Source organism: Camellia sinensis, chromosome 9 (assembly GCF_055761805.1).
Source record: "Camellia sinensis isolate YWXY chromosome 9, ASM5576180v1, whole genome shotgun sequence".
Classification (NCBI taxonomy): Eukaryota; Viridiplantae; Streptophyta; class Magnoliopsida; order Ericales; family Theaceae; genus Camellia; species Camellia sinensis.
Window position 1 is genome coordinate 38,429,337 of NC_138969.1, and position 22,939 is coordinate 38,452,275.

The 22,939-nt window shown below is 40.6% G+C and overlaps 1 protein-coding gene across 1 annotated transcript in view; it reads right to left on the reverse strand.

Annotated features, from left to right (window-relative positions):
* Positions 1–437: 437 nt before the first annotated feature.
* LOC114294983 (GDSL esterase/lipase At1g28580-like) overlaps positions 438–22,939 on the reverse strand; it is a 64,469-nt gene continuing 41,967 nt past the window's right edge. Inside the window, exons 3-5 of the mRNA XM_028239166.2 lie at positions 4,656–4,804; positions 1,990–2,266; positions 438–1,188 (exon numbers count right to left, since the gene is read on the reverse strand). Of these exons, the coding sequence (XP_028094967.2) occupies positions 929–1,188; positions 1,990–2,266; positions 4,656–4,804 (686 nt within the window). The 3' untranslated portion in view covers positions 438–928. The remainder of the gene's footprint in view (positions 1,189–1,989; positions 2,267–4,655; positions 4,805–22,939) is intronic.

The window sequence follows — 22,939 nt, forward strand, 5'->3', positions numbered from 1 at the left end:
ATAGACTAACAAAACATGAAGGCGAAACCCTGCTACAATTGAAGACTTGCCTAAGAGGCATTGAAACAACAGCAATAATAGAGACCACTAATTTTGGAGCTCTAAAAAGACCACTAATGACATGACACTCAATAAAAAAAGAAAAAAAATACAACACCAAGGCCAAAACATCAAATCATTCATGGTGGGACCTACTGCCACATCATTAGTGGTAGCACTAATTAGTACTCCCACTCATTTTCCTTGAAACAAACACCTTAGCTACCATAAATAGGGAAGGAACTATAGATGCCATGCCCATTTTGCCTCTACCTTGTTTTATCCAACCATATCCACAAGCTACAAGCCTATAACTGGTTGCAGTACCCCAACAAGCCTCTTATTTTCTTTGTTGTTCACCCTATTTTTTTTTCTTTAAAAAAAAAAAAAATATTACTCTTTCTCACCTTGATTTACCATCTAAAAGACACAGTTTTGATGAAAATCTTTTCATTTCTTTTTGAAATGGGTTTAATACACATATGGATTTCTTTATCATATATTTTTACTACTAGACAAAAAAGCAATACAGTCAACAATATGACTTTTTGTTTGTGTCCTTGCCACTCGAGTTCTAGTAACGAAACCGTATCTCGAAAAATAATGATAAGGTTGTATACATCTTGTTCTACTCAACCATGCTCTAGAAAAAGTTTAGAGCATTAGGTCAACCATTCATAATAATAAATACCACGTTTATTTATTAATGTGGGTTCCACTATTTTTGGGTTCCACCATGGTTTCAACTGCAATTTGTTAAATTTGTTTCAAGTCTGCCCAGAACCCATTTAAAAAAACCAAATTGCACGACACTGAGATCCAATTTTCCATCAAATAAAGCATTATTCAGTGTAAGGAACGCCTGTGACAGAGAGCATGATTCTCCAACCTACTTGGAAGATTTAGTACTGATCACAGGAAGCGAAACACAGGATGAGGTGTTAATGGGAGGGACAGTGTATGGTCCTTGTAATAACCCTTTCGCAATCCGTCTATAAGCTGCCTCTGTCATGTGTAAACCATCCCAGCTAGCATGTGAAGAAGGGTCATCACAAGCTGTTGATGCTGGATACCCACACTCCACAGATGGGTCAAAATTGTAGGGACCTCCTGCTCCACAGCATGCAGTGAGAGCTCCTCCACTAAACCCTTAAATCAAAATGTCAAAGATTATAAATTTGCAGTAAATATGCTCATTTGCCTAGTATATATTGAAATTATTAGCCCAATTCAATCTAGAATACTATATTTCAAAACCGAGCCAAAAAGCCTATAAATTCTTGGTTTCAAAGTCAAGTCGTGAGAGGCTGACACAGACATGATAACAGCCCAATACTTGAGTTTGACCATCGGATCACAAAGTAATATTTATAAATTCAGCTCCACGTAGATGGATTTAAACCAAAAGGCCCGTTTTTTATTGGAAACAGTCTAACAAGAAAAACTCATTGTTTTTCCGTGACCTAATGCGGATATTAAAATAATTCGTTGGTTTTGGCCCTTAAATTAGTGATTTTTCCATTATAAAAAATAATTGTTTTGGTTATATTTTTTTTCTAGGAATTTTCAATTTATTATGGCACGTTTCTATGACCTTCTAGTATCTTTCCTCATACTTGAGTTTAGCACACAAATTTATAGCTTTTAGTAATTTTCTATATTATTTTCTTGCTTGGCAAAAAAAATTGCCTTAGTTGATTGTTTTCTAATGCTATTAGATCTTGCTTTTACTCTAAACAACATTACATTTTAAGTCTTATTGCTCATCAGTTTTTTATTAAATACTAAAAAATTTCCAAGGGAGTTTTCTTAACCCTTTAATTCTATTTTTCTCATATGGATTACCAATCAACATATAATAAAAGAGTTGCAGTAATTTTGTTGCATAGAAAAAACAAGACCCACCATTGCAGTGATATGAAATGAATAAAATGATGTATATAAGATTACCGTATTCGATAGGAGATCGAAAGAAGCTCATTGCAGCGTTGTAATAATCTGCGTAGATAATTGTAGCATAAGGATGAAATTTTTTAATCCGATTCAATTCTATTTGAAGCATATCATTGTGGTACACAGCAAACTCATTCAACCATATAAGGCAGCCAGTTTCGGGATCGTAGGCTTCTTTATTTGAACTCATGAAATTTGTTAAGTAAGTTGGTAGGCACCCAATAGGGAAGTTCCCTGGAACCATGAGTGTCACTGCCCCAAGCTCAATCAACTCCTACAAATATGTATATCCCAAAATGACAAAAAAATTAGTTCCATAAAACAACTAAATAGCTTGATTTGGAGCTATGTAGTAAAATCCGCCAACAAATTCTTTTGGGCCTCATCACAAAGGCCGAAGCACACAGCCCACCAAGTACCCACATCCCCTTGGGTACCCCAGCCAAGGCCCGGCCCAAGAATGAGTCAGTCCAAACCAGCACTAAAATATATGTGCTAGGCTTGGGCGTAAAGGTTTGGACCATGCCCGGCCTATAGTAGGCTACCTAGAACCCAGCTCATAAACTTGTGATGCACTTTGGGCCTTGTTTGACTACGGCTTTTTTAGCCTTCTTTTTTTTGGGGAAATTACCTATAGGTCCCATGTGGAACATGTGGACACCATTTAATCCCATAACTTTTTGAGTACACCCAAAAGTCCTTTCCCCTCTCTCTCTCTGCTTTTTGCTTCCCTCTTTACGCCTTCTCCTCTAACCCTAATCTCAGTCCTAAAGTCAAACAAGAAGGCGATGAAGAACAAGAACAAGAAGACGATAAAGAACAAGAACAAGAAGACGCTCATCCTCAGATCTGTGCTTAGATTGAACAGATTTGTGTATATATCTTTGTCAATTTCTCTCTCTTTCTCTCTTTATTTACAGATTTTTTTTGGGATAGTTGTTGATCTATGATTGTTGTTGTTGATGATGAAATAGATCTATAATATCATTGAAACAGATCTGTAATGACTCAGATTTGTACAGATATCACACAGATTTGTAATGAGAAAATTTTCGAATTCTGAACAAGTAATTTTCGAGTTTTAGTTACAGGCGGTGAAAACTGTAAAACTTTGCAGTTTCAATTTTTTTTTTTGGTGCTGGAATGAATCATGGTTTAAAACTGTGAAATTTTGCAGTTTTATAACATTTTTTAGAATTGTAAAATTTTACAGTTTCATAACATGTTTTAAACATTCCGACGAGTCTCCGGCGATGTTGAACATTCCGACGAGTCTCCGACGACCGTTTGACGGAAGTCCGACGGTAGTAAGATGTGAACAGTGTCTGTAAATTAAAAAAAAAAAGGATTTTTTGGTAACAATTAAAAATGTATTGGACTAATTGGTGCAAGTATTTTGTTTTGGGATTAGCTGGGTTTTGAACTTAGTACATGAGACTTATCAGTAAGTTTCCCCTTTTTTTTTAACTGTTTAAGTTTACAAAACCTAGACTGTTTGGCTACAAATTTTTTAGATGATAATTGTGAAAAGCAACTTTTTAATAAGATTCATCCATGTTTGACAATGGCTCAAAGTGCCACTTCGTTTTTGTCTTTTTGGTTTTTTTTTTTTTTTTTGGGTCGTTAGGGAAAAAATAAAAAAGTAAAACTTACTTTAAAATCTTTTACTTTTCAGGATCTTTAAATATATATATATATATATATATTTTAAAAAAAGCAAAAAGATAAAATCAACTTGCCTAAACTTTCCCAAGGCTAAAAAATTGAAACAATTTCATTCTTATAAATAAATAAATAAATAAAACTAAAAATACTATTGTCAAACCCAAGCTTAAACTTTTGTATTGTAACCCCTTATTTACACAATGATTTTTTTTATTTAATACCAAAAAAAAAAAATCAATATAAACCCTAAATAAGGGGAAATAGCCTAGTGGGTCCTAAGCTCATGAATCTGTATTTTAAGCCCATAGGTAAGGTTTGGACTTCAAGAATCTAGGCTCTGTTTGGTTGTGAATTCAAATCATGATTCCACACCTTAATTCAAGTATGGTGTTTGGTTAGTGTTCTCAAACGATGATTCCAAAACTCTGCACAGAACACCTGTGGTTTTCTGTTTTGACAGACGGGTTTTTCTTTTTTTTTTTTTTTGAAAATTTTACCTGACGGGAACGTCCGGCCGGTTGACCCGAATAGCGAATTTTTTTTTTTTTTTTTTTTTGCAATTGATTTATATAATCAAAAAAAACATTTTCTGAAATTTTTAAAATTTTTTATGTACTTTAAAATAATTTTGAGTTGTATGTTTAGTTATGAGTTGTAAATTTTTGTATCACATATCAAATGTCACATCAATAATTCTCCACTCAAATCAAAACTCTTTTCAAAATTATTTTCAAAACTCTTTACCAAACAAATTTTCTACACTCAAATCATAATTTCACAATACACAAACTCAAAATACAACTCATACTCTCAAATCACATTTACAAAACTCTACCAAACGCTACCTAAGATGAGTCGACTCAAACTCGGTCTGCCGACCAATCAAAGCCCACGGGCCTTAGCTTGGTGATTAAAATTTCAAGCCGGTACAACCCGGCCCATTAGTTTACACAAAAAATCAAGACTGTTTGGCTGACATTAGTTAAAAAAGTTCTTACATTGATGGCAGAACCAATAGCATTAATAACAGGAGGTACAAATGATTGGATCTCTTCTATGTTTCTTCCTGAATCAAATGCATGGTTGTAATCATTCCCTCCTATTTCACCAATTAGAACCAGAGAATTCCTCAGCAATTTCTTGCAATCTGAAATTTCACAACATTATAACAAAGGCAATAATAGATCATAAAAATTTTAATCATTTAAAGAATAGAAAATTAAATGCAGAATCAACCATGTAGCCAGTGTCACATTTTGGTTTCAAAAACATAATTGAGATGGCCTAAAACAAAATTGGTGGCTAACAAAGAGAGACCGTGTTTGGTGTAGCTTGATTATTTATATTTTCTTATTCCAAAATTGTTTTTAAAAACAAACTGTTAAACAAAATTTTAATTTTAGTTTTAATTTTAATTTTTAAAAATAAATAAAACATAAGTTCTTGAAAACAATACTGAACACAGTAGATTTTTAATAGCACTCCATATCCTTCCGAAAGATATTTTACAAACTATGACCAGTTGACAACCACAAATTGCCTCTCAAACTCAAATCATATTACGAGATATTGTTTTTTACTAAATTTAATATATTTTTCACTAAATTAATATCCTTTCTAGCTTTATATTTATTTTTAAGAAATTTTTTTATCCCAATTTTAATACTAAACAGTGCCTTAGAAGCACTTATTAACATTTAACGAGTGTTTTTGAAACATTATTTAATACTATTTAGATTTGTGTAAAAAAGTGTTTTAAAAATTTATAAAAAAAATATTGAAAAAAATAAATTTCATGAATAATATTTTAAAATTAATGAAAATAATCCAATGCTGTTTATTTTATTATAATTAAAATTAAAAATAAAAATAAAAAGGCAAATCTGTAAAGAGGAAAAATATCTCAGTGGGCCCTAATTGAATATTCCAATGCCAAAAGAAGGTTTGGGCTTTTAGCAAGTGGGCTCCCCGATTGTGTAGTTAGAGCATCTACACTGGGATTGTTAAAATTATTTGTTCAAGTGTGTATTACATAATAAAAAGTGATAAAAGTGAGGTCTAAAAATATGTGTTATGGTGTGTTAAGAGTTTGTTAATTTTAAAGAGTGAGTAGTGATACAATAAATGTGTTAAGACATGTGTTAAGAATATATATATAAACAATAAATAACATAAAATAATTGAAAAGTGCAGTGGACCCCACCCCACTGCACTGTCAGTCCTGTCAATCCCGTCTCTCTCTCCCTCCCTTGTTAATTTGCTCGCCGCAATTAACACAAACATTAGCATCTGACACAATTTTTGGTCACCTCCATCCCTCTTAACAGCTCCATCGTAGGAGCAAAAACCAATTTGACTAGCCAAATAAATAACACTTGACACCAGTAGGGGTGCAACTCGGGCGGGTTCGGTCGGGTTGGGAGGCTGTTCAAGCTCAGTCCAAATTGTGCTGAGACTTGCCCAAGCCCGCCCAAGTCCGAATTGTAACCCGAGGTTGTCTGCCCAAGCCCGACCCGACTTAAACCCAAATTGCCCGAGTTGCCCGAATTGCCCGAATTGTAAATGAATTTCAGTGTTTTTTTTCCCAGCTACATTATTAAATTATTAAAATTTGACTCTATTTACAATTTTTTTAAAAAAAATAGAAAGTCATTAATACCATCAAAATAAATAATTTATATAATATAAGAAAGATGCCACTATAGTAGTCCTTACAATTTATGAGTGAAAATAAAAAGAAAAAAAAGTAAGATTTTATGTTATTTATATATATAATATACATTCAATATAATTTAATAATATAAATTATTTTAAAATCATGTAATGGCTAATAATTTATATATATATATATATATATATATATTTAATATTTTTATATATCTATATATATATAATTCGGGCTTTGGGTTGCTCGGGTTACTTGATGTCTTTGCCCAAGTCCGCCCAAATTTAATTCGGGCTTCTGAATTTTTACCCAAACACGTACCGAATTTAAAAATATTTTGTTCAAGTCCTAAAAAAATTCGAACTGAACTCGAGTTGCTCGAGTTGAACCCGCCCAAATTACACCCCTAGACACTAGTGGAAGGGTTAACCCTTTCATTGCAGATGCCCTTAGAGCAGCAAATGAACAGGATTAATGCGGCAGACCCCCAGTTTCCCCGGACCCCTAGTGACCCCCAGCCCACGTGGCTGTGGGTGATTGGAAAGAAAGAAAAAAAAAAAAAAATTCTGGACCAATGAAAAAAAACTGGGGGTGCTGGGGGTCCCTAGCACCGTTGAAATGAACAGATTGGCCTGATAGCAAGTTCAATCTCCATTAGATAAAGGCTCGGTTGAATTTAATTTGTTAAATTTTTATTACATTTAGATTTGAATTTAAATTTAAATTCATTAAAAATTTAATAAACAAATCTAATTATACTAAAATTTCGCTAGTTAGTTTACTTGTTTAATATTTATTAAATAATAAAATAAATATATTATTTATATATTAAATAATACAAAAATATGTATAAAAAATAGAATAAGTATGTTATTTATATATTTAAATAATACAAATATAAATAATAGCTAAATTTATTTATATATAATAATAGTTAATTATAAATAATATATTTATATAATAATAGTGGTAGATCGTATTGTTTTAGTAAGATATTGACTTTTTTTTACTACATTGTATAATCAAAATTACAATTGTAATTTTAATCTCATACGCAAGTATGAATTTATAATTTCTTTGGCTCATTAAGACTCATGAATGGACTCGAACTCAAATCAAGTCTAGGCCAACTCGAACTCAAAAATTACAATTGTAGACACCCCATTTTTGACCGACCTTAAGACTCAGACGTCACCGATTGAGCACTTGGTGATGTTGCATATCGTGCTCGTTCAGAGGTTTCAGAGTCTTGGCTGCAAGCCTTGCCTCTGGACTTCCGGACTCTTTCATGCTTTGCCTCGGTTTGCGAACCAGGCTCTGTTTTCTCTGTTTTCTCTTCCCAAAGGGAGGGAGAGGTCTCGTAGATCATCTCTCAGTGGCCGTAGGCTACGTTTTGTGGTCGTAGGCCATTTTTCCCGTTTAGAGCCCGGTTTCTAGTTTTTCGGAGCCGTTGGCCGTGTGCCTCGGTTCGAGACCGCTTAACCACCCCCGTTTGTTCCAATTTTTGGCATGCATCTTATTTGCTCCCTTTTGAGGGACACTGTAGCTCGAGAAACCAACTTCGTGGTCGAACACCACTTCCGGTGCCTAACAGTCGGTTTTCGGGGCCTCAGGCTGCGCATTTCGGCCCCCGAACCTTTATTTTGCATCGGTTTGGGTTCATTTTTGGCAGGGACCTCTGTTTATTTGTTAGAAAGGTTGTAGAAGGGTGGGAGGCCAGTAATTGTTCTGACAACCAGTTTTATTCCTCCATCACCCTCCGTCGCCCGTTTTTCTCACTTGAAAGCCAATGTTGACCACCCTGAGGCCACTTTTTCTTGCCCCAAACCACATATTTGTGTTGTACACACCTGGGAGGCCACTAATATCATATGGCCGGCCAATAATTCTTTGTGACCCTTTTGAACCCCTCCTAAAAGTGGCCTTTTCTCTCTCCTGGTTCACTTTCTCCAGTTTTTGACTACATAGTTGTGTTGTGCACACATGAGAGGCCCTCTTTTTGACATGGCCGGCCACTAATACCTCTTGACCCTTTGGACCCTTGGCCGACCAGCCATGGGGAGGGCCGGCCGGCCACCTGCAACTTCAATAACCGGCCGGCCATGATCCTTGTTCCAAGTGCATTCCAGCCATGTATTCTGTTTTGCAGTTCACCCATGTCCGAGGGTTTGGCCTTTTGGGGGGGAAACTTGAATTTGAAATTCCCTCCCTTTTTTCCCACACTCTTGCCTATATAACAGGCCCTCCAGCTTCCATTTCAGGGGTTACAAAAATTGGTTCAAGCATCTTGCATTGATCCTCCCTCTCCTTCTCTTCCAAGCACCAAAACCTCTCCAAACCCTACACCATTTCTACACCACCACCTAGCACCATACCACCACCATCCATTCCAGCCACTTGGAGCTGTTTTCCAGAGCTAAGGAGCCACCAAACTTGGTCCAAGAGTTGTCAAAGCTTTGTCTACAAGGGTAAGTCTTCATTCTCCTTCTTTTGTGCTTTATTTTGCTCAATATATTAGCTCCTCTTTCTTGCATATTTGGGCTCCGACCCTAACTGAAAATAGCATTATTTTGAATTCTTTTTCATGTTTGTTTAAGGGCCTCTCCCTGTTTGAGGCTTCCTTTTAACACTTGCTTCTTTACCTCTCTTGTATGCCTCTTTCTTGCATAGTATTTTTGGCCTATTTGAAAACTGTTTTGAGCTTTGTTATGAACTGTGAAGTGGTTTATTTTGAGCCCTTATTCAACATTGTTGAAGGGCTCTTCACTGTTTGAGGCTTCCTTTTGTCACTTGCCTCTTTATCCCTCTTTTGGCCTCATTTTTGCATGTTTTGTTAGCCCCATGTGCTTATTTTTATGGGCTCTGGTCCGAACTGTAAATGGCCTCATTTTGACCCTCTCTTCATGTTTGATCAAGGGACCTTTGCTGTTTGAGGTTCCCTTTTTGCTCCTTGTGTTTAAACCCCTTTTTAGGCCTTATTTTGCATAGTATTTTAGGCTTGCATGTGCACTGTTTTGGGTTTGGTCACTAACTATAAAATACCATGTTTTGGGGATCTCTTCAACTTTGTTGAAGGGCCCTCCTTTGTTTGAGGCCAGAAACCATCACTTGCTTCTTTGTCTCCCTTTTGGCCCATTTCTTGCACAATAGTTTAGCCATACTTGTGTTTGTTTTCGTGGCTTATTGTAAACTGTAAAGTTCTTCATTTTGAGCCCCTCTTAAACTTTGTTGAAGGGCTCTTGGCCATTTGGGTCCAGAAGCTGCTACTTGCTTCATTACCTCTCTTACGGGGCCATTTTTGCATACTAGCTTAGTCCTATTTGTGTCCATTGTTTGGCCTTGCTTAAAACTGTAAATATGCTTGTTTTCATACTGTCTTGATTCTGTCTTCACACTTCATGTTCAAATAATGCATGCTTTGCATAGCCCGTAGGTCATTCCATGTGCCTAAATTCATGTTTCGGGTCCCATTCCATGCATCGGGAGCCATGTTTCCATGTTTCGGGATCATTTTGCATCGCATTTCAGTGCTGAAACTTGCATGTTTATATGTCATATTCCATGCCTTGCCATGTCTTGTTAGAGTGGCATTTGTGCCTTAGGATCGGTCCTCGATTTGCGTGCATGTGTGCACGCATTTCAAGTGTCTCATTTTCATACCATTGACTACTGATGTGAGTGTGGCTGAGGTCCACTCATGTTGGTGTATGTCCATTATGCATTGTGTATGCCATTTCATTTCATAGCATTGCGTATGCTAGGTTGTATATTAGTGCATTGTGTATGCCGTGTTATCTCGTGCATCGTGTATGCCATTTCATAGCATTGTGCATGCTAGGTTCTATATTAGTTGCATTCATACATGTCATGCATATTACATTGTGCTTGGGATAGGAGTTAGCCCGAGCACGGGAAACGAGGGACATTTCGTACTTCGAGTGACGGAACGTGTCTCAATTCCCTGTCACCGACACTCTGGATTGCCCATGATGGAGTTAGGTCTTGTTGTGTTTTCATATGCATTCATTCTATATTGAGTTTCACAATTCGACTCCTCGGCCATCATGCATCGAGATGCGTGATTGGTGGCACGAGGATCGAGGCATGCATACATTTGTGAAAATACATTGCCATGCCCTTTTCCTGCTCTCTGTTGCAGCAAATCAAGAATCAGTAGCCTTTCAAAAGCCTTGCACAGCATTCTGGAATCAATCGCAAACAGAGGCTAACTGGGGCATCGCAGTGGATTTCTGCGCCAAAGCAACCCGGACATGCATCATTCATCATCCGAAGCAGAGTCGAGGCAGTCCCTGGCTTGCATGCCAATTTAATGCTTTCCTAGTTAAATTTGTTATTTAATTTGGATTCTGTACATATTTGGACTGTATTATTTATTTGGACTGTACTATTTATTTGGGACTGTATATTATTTATTCGGACCCTCTACGCGAGGGCAATATTGTAATAAGTGTGCGTGTGTGTGATGTATGTCTTCCAACCCCACGTCTTTCTCCCTTTTATTTACCCGCTTATGATGGTTAGATTAGGACATGTTTCAATTAGCATACAGTATGATAGCATGTTTGCATTCATTCATCTGTTTTGCATGCACCGGGCTCGGCGCATCATACTAACTGCATTGTATTTTCAATTCCAAGTTGAATACATGTTAGTTGTTGCATTTCATATGCCATGTTTAGAATAGCCGAGCCTGCTATAGTTGTATTTTTGCATGTGTTGCATTAGGCACTTCTGTATAGTTAGGATCATGCATGGATTTCTAATTAGCTTCTGTTTTGGCTTGGAGTACTCGGTAAGTTTTATGCTTTAGCATCCTTGCATGCGTGTGAGTGACTGCCATGATAGCATGCTTACCATGAGGCTATATGCTTATGTGATATAACTGCCTGAATGCCTGTGGGTGAAGGTTGGGTTATTTGGATTGGAACAATTCATTCACTGTGAGTTTTAAAGCCCACTAGATAGTGGCAAAATCATATTTTCTAAAGCCCACCTGAGGGTGGCAAATCCACGTCTTAGCCTACTTGCGGGTAGCACCATCAAACCATTTTCAAACAAACGAACATGAAATGTTTTGTTCCAATTCAGGCGACCCAGTCTATACTTGTATGTGTAGACACCCCATTTTTGACCGACCTTAAGACTCAGACGTCACCGATTGAGCGCTTGGTGATGTTGCATATCGTGCTCGTTCAGAGGTTGCGGAGTCTCGGCTGCGAACCTTGCCTCCGAACTTCTGGACTCTTTCATGCTTTACCTGGATTTGCGAACCAGGCTCTGTTTTCTCTGTTTTCTCTTCCCGAAAGGAGGGAGAGGTCTCGTAGATCATCTCTCAGTGGCCGTAGGCTACGTTTTGTGGTCGTAGGCCATTTTTGCCCGTTTGAAGTCCGGTTTCCGATTTTTCGGAGCCATTAGCCGTGTGCCTCGGTTCGGGACCACTTAACCACCTCCGTTTGCTTCGATTTTTGGCATGCATCTTATTTGCTCCCATTTGAGGGACACTGTGGCTCGAAAAACTAACTTCGTGGTCGAACACCATTTCCGGTGCCTAACAGTCAGTTTTCGGGGCCTCGGGCTGCGCGTTTCGGCCCCCGAACCTCCATTTTGCATCGGTTTGAGTTCATTTTTGGCAGGAACCTCTGTTTCATTGTTGGGAAGGTCGTAGAAGGGTGGGAGGCCAGTAATTGTTCTGACAACCAGTTTTATTCCTCCATCGCCCTCCATCGCCCGTTTTTCTCACTTGAAAGCCAATGTTGACCACCCTAAGGCCATTTTTTGTTGCCCCAAACCACATATTTGTGTTGTACACACCTGGGTGGCCACCAATATCATATGGCCGGCCAGTAATTCTTTATGACCCATTTGAACCCCTCCAAAAAGTGGGTTTTTCTCTCTCCTGGTTTACTTTCTCCAGTTTTTGACCACATTGTTGTGCTGTGCACACATGAGAGGCCCTCTTTTTGGCATGGCCGGCCACTAATCATGATTGACCCTTTTGACCCTTGCCCGGCCGGCCATGGGAAGGGCCGGCCGGCCACCTGCAACTTCAATAACCGGCCGGCCATGATCCTTGTCCCAAGTGCATTCCAGCCATGTATTCTGTTTTGCACTTCACCCATGTCCGAGGGTTTGGCCTTTTGGGGGAGAAATTTGAATTTGAAATTTCCCCCTTTTTTTCCCACACTCTTGCCTATATAACAGCACCCCCAGCTGTGTTTTGAGGGTTACAAAATTGCTCTAAGCATCCCACATTATATCTCTCTCTCTCTACACTCCAACCCTCAAAACCTCTCAAGTCCTACACCCCTTTCTACACCACCACATAGCACCACACCACCACCATCCTTTCCAACACTTAGAGCTAGTTTTCCAGAGCTTAGAAGCCCCTTTCCTCAAGCCAAGAGCTGCTGGAGCTTAGTCTACAAGGGTGAGTCTTCATTCTCCCTCTTTTGTGCTTTATTTTGCTCAATACATTAGCTCCTTTTTCTTGCATATTTGGGATCTGACCATAACTGAAAATAGCATTATTTTGAGCTCCTTTTCATATTTGTTTAAGGGCCTCTCCCTGTTTGAGGCTTCCTTTTTACACTTGCTTCTTTACCTCTCTTGTATGCCTCTTTCTTGCATAGTATTTTAGGCCTATTTTTAAACTGTTTTGAGCTTGGTTATAAACTGTAAAGTGGATTATTTTGAGCCCTTCTTCAACATTGTTGAAGGGCTCTTCACTGTTTGAGGCTTCCTTTTGTCACTTGCCTCTTTATCCCTCTTTTGGCCTCATTTTTGCATGTTTTGTTAGCCCCCTGTGCTTATTTTTTTGGGCTCTGGTCCGAACTGTAAATGGCCTCATTTTGACCCTCTCTTCATGTTTGATCAAGGGACCTTTTCTGTTTGAGGTTCCCTTTTTGCTCCTTGTGTTTAAACCCCTTTTTAGGCCTTATTTTGCATAGTATTTTAGCCTTGCATGTGCACTGTTTTGGGTTTGGTCACTAACTATAAAATATCATGTTTTGGGCCCCTATTCAACTTTGTTGAAGGGCCCTCCTTTGTTTGAGGCCAGAAACCATCACTTGCTTCTTTGTCTCCCTTTTGGCCCATTTCTTGCACAATAGTTTAGCCATACTTGTGTTTGTTTTCGTGGCTTATTGTAAACTGTAAAGTTCTTCATTTTGAGCCCCTCTTAAACTTTGTTGGAGGGCTCTTGGCCATTTGGCTCCAGAAGCTGCTACTTGCTTCATTACCTCTCTTACGGGGCCATTTTTGCATACTAGCGTAGTCCTATTTGTGTCCATTGTTTGGCCTTGCTTAAAACTGTAAATATGCTTGTTTTCAGACTGTCTTGATTCTGTCTTCACACTTCATGTTCAAATAATGCATGCTTTGCATAGCCCGTAGGTCATTCCATGTGCCTAAATTCATGTTTCGGGTCCCATTCCATGCATCGGGAGCCATGTTTCCATGTTTCGGGATCATTTTGCATCGCATTTCAGTGCTGAAACTTGCATGTTTATATGTCATATTCCATGCCTTGCCATATCTTGTTAGAGTGACATTTGTGCCTTAGGATCGGTCCTCGATTTGCGTGCATGTGTGCACGCATTTCAAGTGTCTCATTTTCATACCATTGGCTACTGATGTGAGTGTGGCTGAGGTCCACTCATGTTGGTGTAAGTCCATTATGCATTGTGTATGCCATTTCATTTCATAGCATTGCGTATGCTAGGTTGTATGTTAGCGCATTGTGTATGCCATGTTACACCGCGCATTGTGTATGCCATTTCATAGCATTGTGTATGTTAGGTTGTATCTTAGTTGCATTTCATGCATATCATGCATATTGCATTGTGCTTGGGATAGGAATTAGCCCAAGCACGGGAAACGAGGTACGTTTCATACTCCGAGTGACGGAACGTATCTCAATTCCTGGTCGCCGACACTCCGGATTATCCATGATGGAGTCTAGGCCCTGTTGTGTTTTCATATGCATTCATTCCATATTGAGTTGCACAATTCGACTCCTCGGCCATCATGCATCGAGATGCGTGATTGGTGGCACGAGGATCGAGGACTGCACTCCCTGAAGAGTAATCATGCATACATATGTGAAAATACTTTTCCATGCCCCTTTGTTGCTCTCTGTTGCAGCAAATCAGAAATCGGCAGCCTTCCGGAGCTTGGCACGCATTCCCAGAACAATTACAAACAGAGGCAAACCGGGGCATCGCAAGGGATTCTCCGACAAAGGCAAACCGAGCATGCATCATTCACCATCCGGAGCAGATTTGAGGCAGTCCCTGGCTTGCATGCCAATTTATTGATTTCCTAATTTAATTTGTTAATTAATTAGGGTTTTGTAATTATTTGGACTATAATTATTTATTCGGGACTGCATTATTTATTCGGACCCTCCGCGCGAGGGCAATGTTGTAATAAGTGTGCGTGTGTGTGATGTATGTCTTCCAACCCCACGTCTTTCTCCCTTTTATTTACCAGCTTATGATGGTTAGATTAGGGCATGTTTCAATTAGCATACAGTATGATAGCATGTTTGCATTCATTCATCTGTTTTGCATGCACCGGGCTCGGCACATCATACTAAGTGCATTGTATTTTCAATTCCAAGTTGAATACATGTTAGCTGTAGCATTTCATATGCCATGTTTAGAATGGCCGAGCCTGCTATAGTTGCATTTTTGCATGTGTTGCATTAGGCACTTCTGTATAGTTAGGATCATGCATGGATTTCTAACTAGCTTCTGTTTTGGCTTGGAGTACTCGGTGAGTTTTATGCTTTAGCATCCTTGCATGTGTGTGAGTGACTGCCATGAATAGCATGCTTACCATGAGGCTAATTGCTTATGTGATATAACTGCCGGAATGCCTGTAGGTGAAGGTTGGGTTATTTGGATTGGAACAATTCATTCACTGTGTGTTTTAAGCCCACTAGATAGTGGCAAAATCATGTTTTCTAAGCCCACCTGAGGGTGGTAAATCCACGTCTTAGCCTACCTGCGAGTAGCACCATCAAACCATTTTCAAACAAACAAACATGAAATGTTTTGTTCCAATTCAGGCGATCTAGTCTATACTTGTATGTTGTGCGCATCACATAGTAAATCTAGGCTAATAACCGGAATAAGAACGCATAATGTTTTCAAAAATGGATATCATGGTTAGTAGAGGCCGATCTTTGATCGGGCGAGCGGAGGTGCTCACGAAGTGACCTTCCCCAATCGTACCCAAGTTCCCTAGCTGAGACAACTTTGGTGATGACGGACACGTGGCCTTAGGCAAACGAGTTAGGGTTTCCTAAATTTCTCTAAAATAAAATATTTAGGTGGCGACTCTGTATCTGGCAAAGCAGTCCATGTTTGACACTTCTTTCAAAATCTGTTTTCTCAAAACGATTTGCCGGATTTGGACTCTTTGGTTCAGATTTAGAACCGTGACAAATTGAGAGTCCGAACTGTAGTGACCCCAAATGAACAGAACGGGACTCATCCCTCCCGGGGCGTTCGGGGGACGTCTACAGTTTCTGGCGACTCCGCTGAGGATTTAGAGAACTTGACTCGAACTCATGATATCTTGTTTTGATTACAATTATGTGTTTCTTTGCATTGCATTTGCATTGGTGCGCCTAGTACACCGTGTTTGCCATCTGCTATTCCTGAACGGTTTGCCGGAGGCTTGTCTTGTCAAGGCATGACCATAAGGCTGACTGGTTGTGGGCTCTGCCAGTATGGGAACACAAACCCCGGTTTTACCGGGGCACCCTTTTGACCATTCGACCTAGTGCATATTCGGAATCCATAGTGACCATTCCAAACTAGGACAGGTTGCTTACCCGATATAGGTTGTTTGAAACCGCTGCGTGCGTAGTGAAACCCTAGCTCCTGACAAAATAGGACAGGGAAACCCTACCCCAACATAGGGGTGTTTTGGCTTTCACTTAGCTGTTATGTGCTTTTAGAGTGCGTCTCTATAGGAATGCATGTATCAGTTTGCAAGTTTGGGCATTAGGCCTGCGGGCGCCAGTTCAGTATTTTGGGATTCAGTTTACCTGAGGGTATCAGATTTGAGGCTGAATTTTGGAGGCTGAATTCAGTAGAGGGCACAGTCATCCTGCTGCACTCGCATCTGTTTTGGTGAAGTTGAGCTGAGATGCTGCATGTTTTCTCTTTTGCTAGGTAGTCTGGAAACCATAGCTTCAGAGGGCTCCAATATCCCCCGAGGTTCATCGAACTTGTGCTGATAGACTTTGTCAGGTCAGAGAGTCAGTTCAAGGGCAATTAGTGTTCCTTTGCCAGAGGCAGGGTAAAAGGGCCAGTCAGGCACAAATCACCAATTCAGCAGTTTCCAGATCAGTGGCCCTTATCCACCCCACCAGTGAACAGTCAAGCTGAGGTCTCAGTTTCTGCTGCAGGGATAGATACCAGTTAGTTAGATGGATCAGCAGAACACATCAGGGATGGAGGCAATGATGCGCCAGGAGAAACTTTCATTATTCGGCCGGACCCTGTCAGGCATGGCCGCTATCTGGTATGCAAAACTAGAAGACAATGTCAAACGGAACTGGGATGAGATGGCTGAGGCCTTCGTTACACAATACTCCTATAACATGCAAATCGAGGTCACAACCCGTGATCTTGAGACAACAAGGTAAGAGCCTAAGGAGGGTTTTTCTGATTTCGTAGCCCGCTGGAGGGCCAAGGCCTCGATGATGACCCTTAGGCCCACTGACAAAGATCAAATTCGAATGATTGTGCGCAATCTCCAGCCCAAGCTTATGCAGAAAATGATCGTTCTCCCCTTCCCCACCTTTTCAGACTTACATGAGATGGGAGTACAGATCGAGGATGCTATGAAGCAGGGCCTCATTGACCAGGAGAAGGAGCAGCCCAGGAGGGCGTTTACCCGCAGTTCGAATGCGACCACCAGCGGTGACGCAGCTGCAAGATCTTCCGAAGTGGGCATGGTCGCCACCACCACACCAAGAGCAGCCACTCCCTTTATTGGTGCATCCACATCAAACCCCCAAACATCAGACTATCTACCCCGAGGCAAGAGGGTTTTCACCCCACTCTATATGTCTTTATCTAAAGCCCTGGGGGTCCTACTAAGGAAAGGACATCTGAAACCGTTAGAGCAACGGCCCCTACCCGATCCTCTCCCTCCAAAACATGACCCGACTAAGTACTGTGCTTTCCATCAACAAACCGGTCATGACACCGACAGTTGCGTCCGTCTCCGCCACGAGATACAAAATTTTATTGACAACGGGGTCATCCCCGCACCAGGTCCTGCAAAGTCTATCGGCACTTGATCAGTGAACTTGTAGGGGATAATGTGATGTGATCGAGGGATGAACCACCTGCGGGCGGCGTTCAGTTTATTTCAGATATGGTGTATGGCACGCACTGTTTTGAGCATTTGTGAATGCTGGTTTTTGTACATTCTGACTTAGGTATTGGGTCAGTCTTGTTGTTTTGTTTTTGAGTCTGTCTTTTTGTTTTGAGTCAGTCTCTTTTGTTTTGGGTTTGTCTCGTTGTATCGAGTCAGTCCTGTTATATAGGAGTCGGGTGATTCCGGAGGGTGTTACCTCGGGCGTCACCATTTTGTTTTGTGTTTGTCTTTTTGTTTTGTTTTGAGTCTATTTCTGCCTTGGAGCCAGTAACGCCAGCAGATTTGAATGAACAGCAGTGGTTTTTCATGCTTTTATGTTTGCTTCTGCCGTGTGCCAGTTGTACCAGAAATTCCAAATGAGATGGCAGTATTTGACTAGAAGCTGTGTCTTTTCTGTGCCTTGAATTCATTGCATCGACCTAAGTTTTTCAAAACCTTTTGAACATTGTGATGAAAACGAAGAGGAAGGAATTCCTCGGGTTTTACAAAACTTTGATCAAATTGAGAGAAAGAGAGGCGTTCTAAGCCCTTAATGAATGAAATCATGTTTGTTAACGTGAGTACTGAGAAGGATCCTGGCTTGATCCAGATTGGTCCCACACCGTCTTCAACGCGAGCGACTGGTCGCTTTCTTAAAAGATTTCAAAAAATGTTTTGCGCGATCCTGCGAAGACCTGTGTGGAATCGCTCTTGAGATTGTGCGGCTTAGGATCGCTCTCAGCCTCGAGACTCGACCCCTCTGCTTTCAAAACCTTGAACTTGAATTCAGAACGTTCAACGGCCAACCGCCATGTAAGGCTTGTGTGGCTAGATTTGAAGCAGCCCTCGAACAAGAGGCACCCAAAGTCAGGTCAAGAAGATCAGATCTCATCAGAAGAAGCTTACAAATCTAGAACAGCAGCCATTCTCCTGGATTCAGATAATTTCAGGATCTCAAAACCATTTGGCATGGACTTGTCATACTTTTACCCCTTGAGAGGCTCGCTGGGCCGAAAACCAGGAAGGGCGACCCAGGCAAAAGTTACAGCAAGAAAAAGAAGAAAAAGAACGAAAAAAAGGAAAATGCAAAGAATGAAAAAAAAAAGAGAAAAAGAAGAAAAATGAAGAAAATGAAAGAAGCAAAAGAAAAAAAGATGAAAAGAAATGAAAAGAAGAACAAAGCTCGCAAGGTCGAAAACCCGCAACGGGCGCCTTGGCAAAAGTTAGAGCCTAAAAAGTGAAGGTTAAAATACCCGAGTGTACCTTAACCCCGAACTACGTAAGGCTTGATTCCCATGTTTGGGATACGTAGGCAATTTCATTCTGAAGTCCAGCCGTAAAACACTCCAAATCAACTGTGTCCATGTAATGGTTTTGATCATCTTTGCTTTCTCTGAATCCAAAAATTTGGTTGTGTTCGTCACTCTAAGGACTGACTACAATGCGCTGCGGTACCATTCAGAAAAGGGGCAACTTTTCGTTGCCATTCAATGCGCTGCGGGGCCATTCAGACAAGGGGCAACTTTCCGTTGCCATTCAATGCGCTGTGGTGCCATTTAGACAAGGGGCAACTTTCCGTTGCCATCCAACGCCGCAGTGTCATTTCAAACAAGGGGCAACTTTTCGTTGCCATGCAGTGTCCTTCAGACAAGGGACAATTTTCCATTGCTATGGGTCCGAGGTCGTGCATCTCAAGAGTAGGTTCCGTGCTCGTTGAGCAGTGGTCGTTTGCAAAAATAGTTTTTGAGAATTTTTACTGAGGTTGACTAATCTTCTCGAAAAGTACTCCATTTTTTCCAAAACTGGACCATTTCTTGGACCCAAAAAGAAAAAATTTCAGTGCTCATAGCCTGACTTGCATGATTTTAAATCAGAAAATTGAACAAGCATGTCAATCTAACTCTCATTTTGGTCAAAATTGTTTTAGTAGAAAGCCAAAAACAAAAAATGGTCGAAATGATGAACTAGGGGCATAGTTGAGTCAGGTGTTCTGTCTTTTCCCCATTGTTAACATACTTGCCAAGAAGGGCACCATACTTGCCAAGAAGGGCACCATACCTGCCAGAAAAGGGCACCACTGAAGCTATCCGCAAAAGGGCAAAAAGCTCTCACATCCTCCAAGCAACGAGGTATCAAGCAAAGTACGAAGCACGAACTAGAATGGGGCAAGATATTCCACTCCATCATCTGGACAGATCTTATCACGTCCAAACTCCCCAGCAAAGCATCATCAACTGATGTTAGCTACAGATTTGTTACACACCCAGTTGTAGCGCAACCTTTCCGTGGAAGGAATTCACTAGCTGTGAGCGGAAGAAAGAGAATCTAGCAGAATGCTAGGGGCACGAGCCCACAATTTGCTGTTTATCCATCAACCACCCAAGGGAGGGACGAAAAATGAGAGATTGAAGAATAGAGAGATGTGCGATGAGAGGAAAAGTGAGAAAAGGGCTTTTTTAGAAAAGCAGAGCTTGAGGGCCGAGTGACGTGAGAACCACAAATGAGAAAGGGTGGGAAACACTACCCAGTGAAACAGGCTCCCTGTGCACGTCTGAGTGTCGTGTCTTTTTGTTTTATCTCGATTCTTGTTTTGAGTCATTTCGAGTGTTACTTGATGTATCTGGGTTGTGTACCTTTTATTTCCGTGTTGAGTTGTCTTGCTGTGTTCAGTCGTAGGCTCAATACTTGGTCGAAAACTCATCTCTCAATTTCAAAAATAAAATAGTTTTGTGCTCAAAGTGTTGTGCCATTCTTCACGTTTGTGCAAAACAAGATTCATTCTTTCATAAAACCGCACGGTTCAACCCAGGTCGTGTGAGAACAGTAAAATTAGGATCTATCTGAAGCTATATAGGTTCCGGACTGCAAAGCAAAAGAAAAGAGGGAAAATCAAAGCATCTGAGTGTGTTTCACCTTCAAATTCCGTGATTGTACTTCGGATGTACCTCCTCAGGCCTTGTCACTACTCTGAAGCATGAGTGTATATCGGCCCCAAGCTTAAGCCTATTCCAAGTCAGAATGGCAAATAAAGCAGCAGCAGATGTTATCTCTCTCTGGTATGAACAGGGTGTGCCCGTTCGAAAGGTAAATCAGAGGTCGCGTTTGAATTTGGTCTCGTTAAGGCTTGTATTCCCTTACTTGGCATTTTGTTTTAAATATGCGTTGTCACGCACGTTCCATTTGCATCGTGATGCATGTCCCAATTGCATTGTTATGCACCCACTTCATTTGCATCGTGATGTATGTCCCGATTGCATTGTTATGCACCCACTTCACTTGCATCGTGATGCATGTCCCAATTGCATTGTTATGCACCCACTTCACTTGCATTGTGATGCACGTTCCAGTTGCATTGTTATGCACCCACTTCACTAGCGTTGTTATACCTATTCATTGCATTGATTATGCACATCTATCTCGCATTGTTATGCTCATTCATTGCATTGTTATGCACCAATTCACTTGCAATTATCATTCTTTCTTCTCGCGCGTGCGACGGCTTAGACCTCCTTTGGTTTAGAGCATTTGGAACACGTTCCAATGCCCGCATCTTTTATTCTGAAACACCAGGATACGTCCCTATGTTTCTCCTCCTTGTTCGTAACACTGGGATACGTCCCTAATCTTTGCGATACGTCCCTAATCTTTGGGATACGTCCCTAATCCTTAGGATACGTCCCTAACTCTTGGGATATGTTCCTAACCCTTGGGATACGTCCCTATGTTTCCCCCCTCTTCGGTTAAAAGCGTTTCGGAATATGTTCCAATGCTCACACCATTTCGAAACACCGGGATACGTCCCTATGTTTCTCCCTCTTTGGTTAAAAGTGTTCGGAATACGTTCCAATGCTCACACCATTCTGAAACACCGGGATACATCCCTATGTTTCTCCCCCTTCGGTTAAAAGTGTTCGGAATACGTTCCAATACTCACACCATTCTGAAACACCGGGATACGTCCTTATGTTTCTCCCTCTTCGGTTAAAAGTGTTCGGAATACGTTCCAATACTCACACCATTCTGAAACACCGGGATACGTCCCTATGTTTCTCCCTCTTCGGTTAAAAGTGTTCGGAATACGTTCCAATACTCACACCATTCTGAAACACCAGGATACGTCCCTATGTTTCTCCCTCTTCGGTTAAAAGTGTTCGGAATACGTTCCAATGATCACACCATTCTGAAACACCGGGATACGTCCCTATGTTTCTCTCCCTTCGGTTAAAAGCGTTCGGAATATGTTCCAATGCTTATACCATTCTGAAACACTGGGATAAGTCCCTATGTTTCTCTCTTTGTCCCCTTCCTCACATGATTTCAGCGTGTTTAGAATTTATCTTAGGATGCATGGAGCGCGCTCCTGATTAATTTTCTTTATTCTTCCTCCACTCACGAGTCCAGCGTAGTTGGCGTATGTTCACCCTTTGCATCTATTGCACCACATCTATTACATCGTATCTATTTTACTGTCTGGTCTAGGAGACCTTAAATCCTCCGGTCTAAGGAGACCTTAAATCCTGCATCTTTATTCGCACCGTCTTGTGCACTTTCGGTCTAGGAGACCTTAAATCCTCTAAAGGTGCAATTCCTTTGGTGTTTGTCGTGCCCGAACGACTTCCAGTGGTCTGGTATAGCCACCTGCCTGTGTTTGCGGTGAGTTCCTAGGAGACCAACTGAGACGGTAGAAACTAGAGTTCGAATGGCTCTTGCCTAGAACGCAAAGGTTCGGGATTTCTGAGACTAAAGTCTGGTTTAAATACCCAGGGGTATATCCTTGGTTTGAAATCTGTATGGCAGCCCCATAGATTGAGATATCATCTGTATGCGCCTCAATTCTGGATACTGATCCAACCTAGTCTGTCACCCTATTGAAGAATAGGGAAGGCTGCAACCATAGTCAGGGAGAAAAGTAGTACCTGCGGTTCAACCAAGAAGAAGCGAAAGATCCCCAGCAGCATGAGGTATGTCATTGCCAATTGCCCCTGTAAGGTACCTTTACCTCTTAGCTATTACGTTGCATTTTAGCCACTACATTACAGTGCATTGCATGAATCCTCAATTTTCAAACCGGCTTCGCGTAGCGTATAAGTCCAATTATCAAACCGGCTTCGCATAGCGTATAAGTCCAATTTTCAAACCGGCTTCGCGTAGAGTATAAGTCCAATTATCAAAATCTTCCTACATATCATTTTACATCTTGCCCCCTGCCTGCGGGCA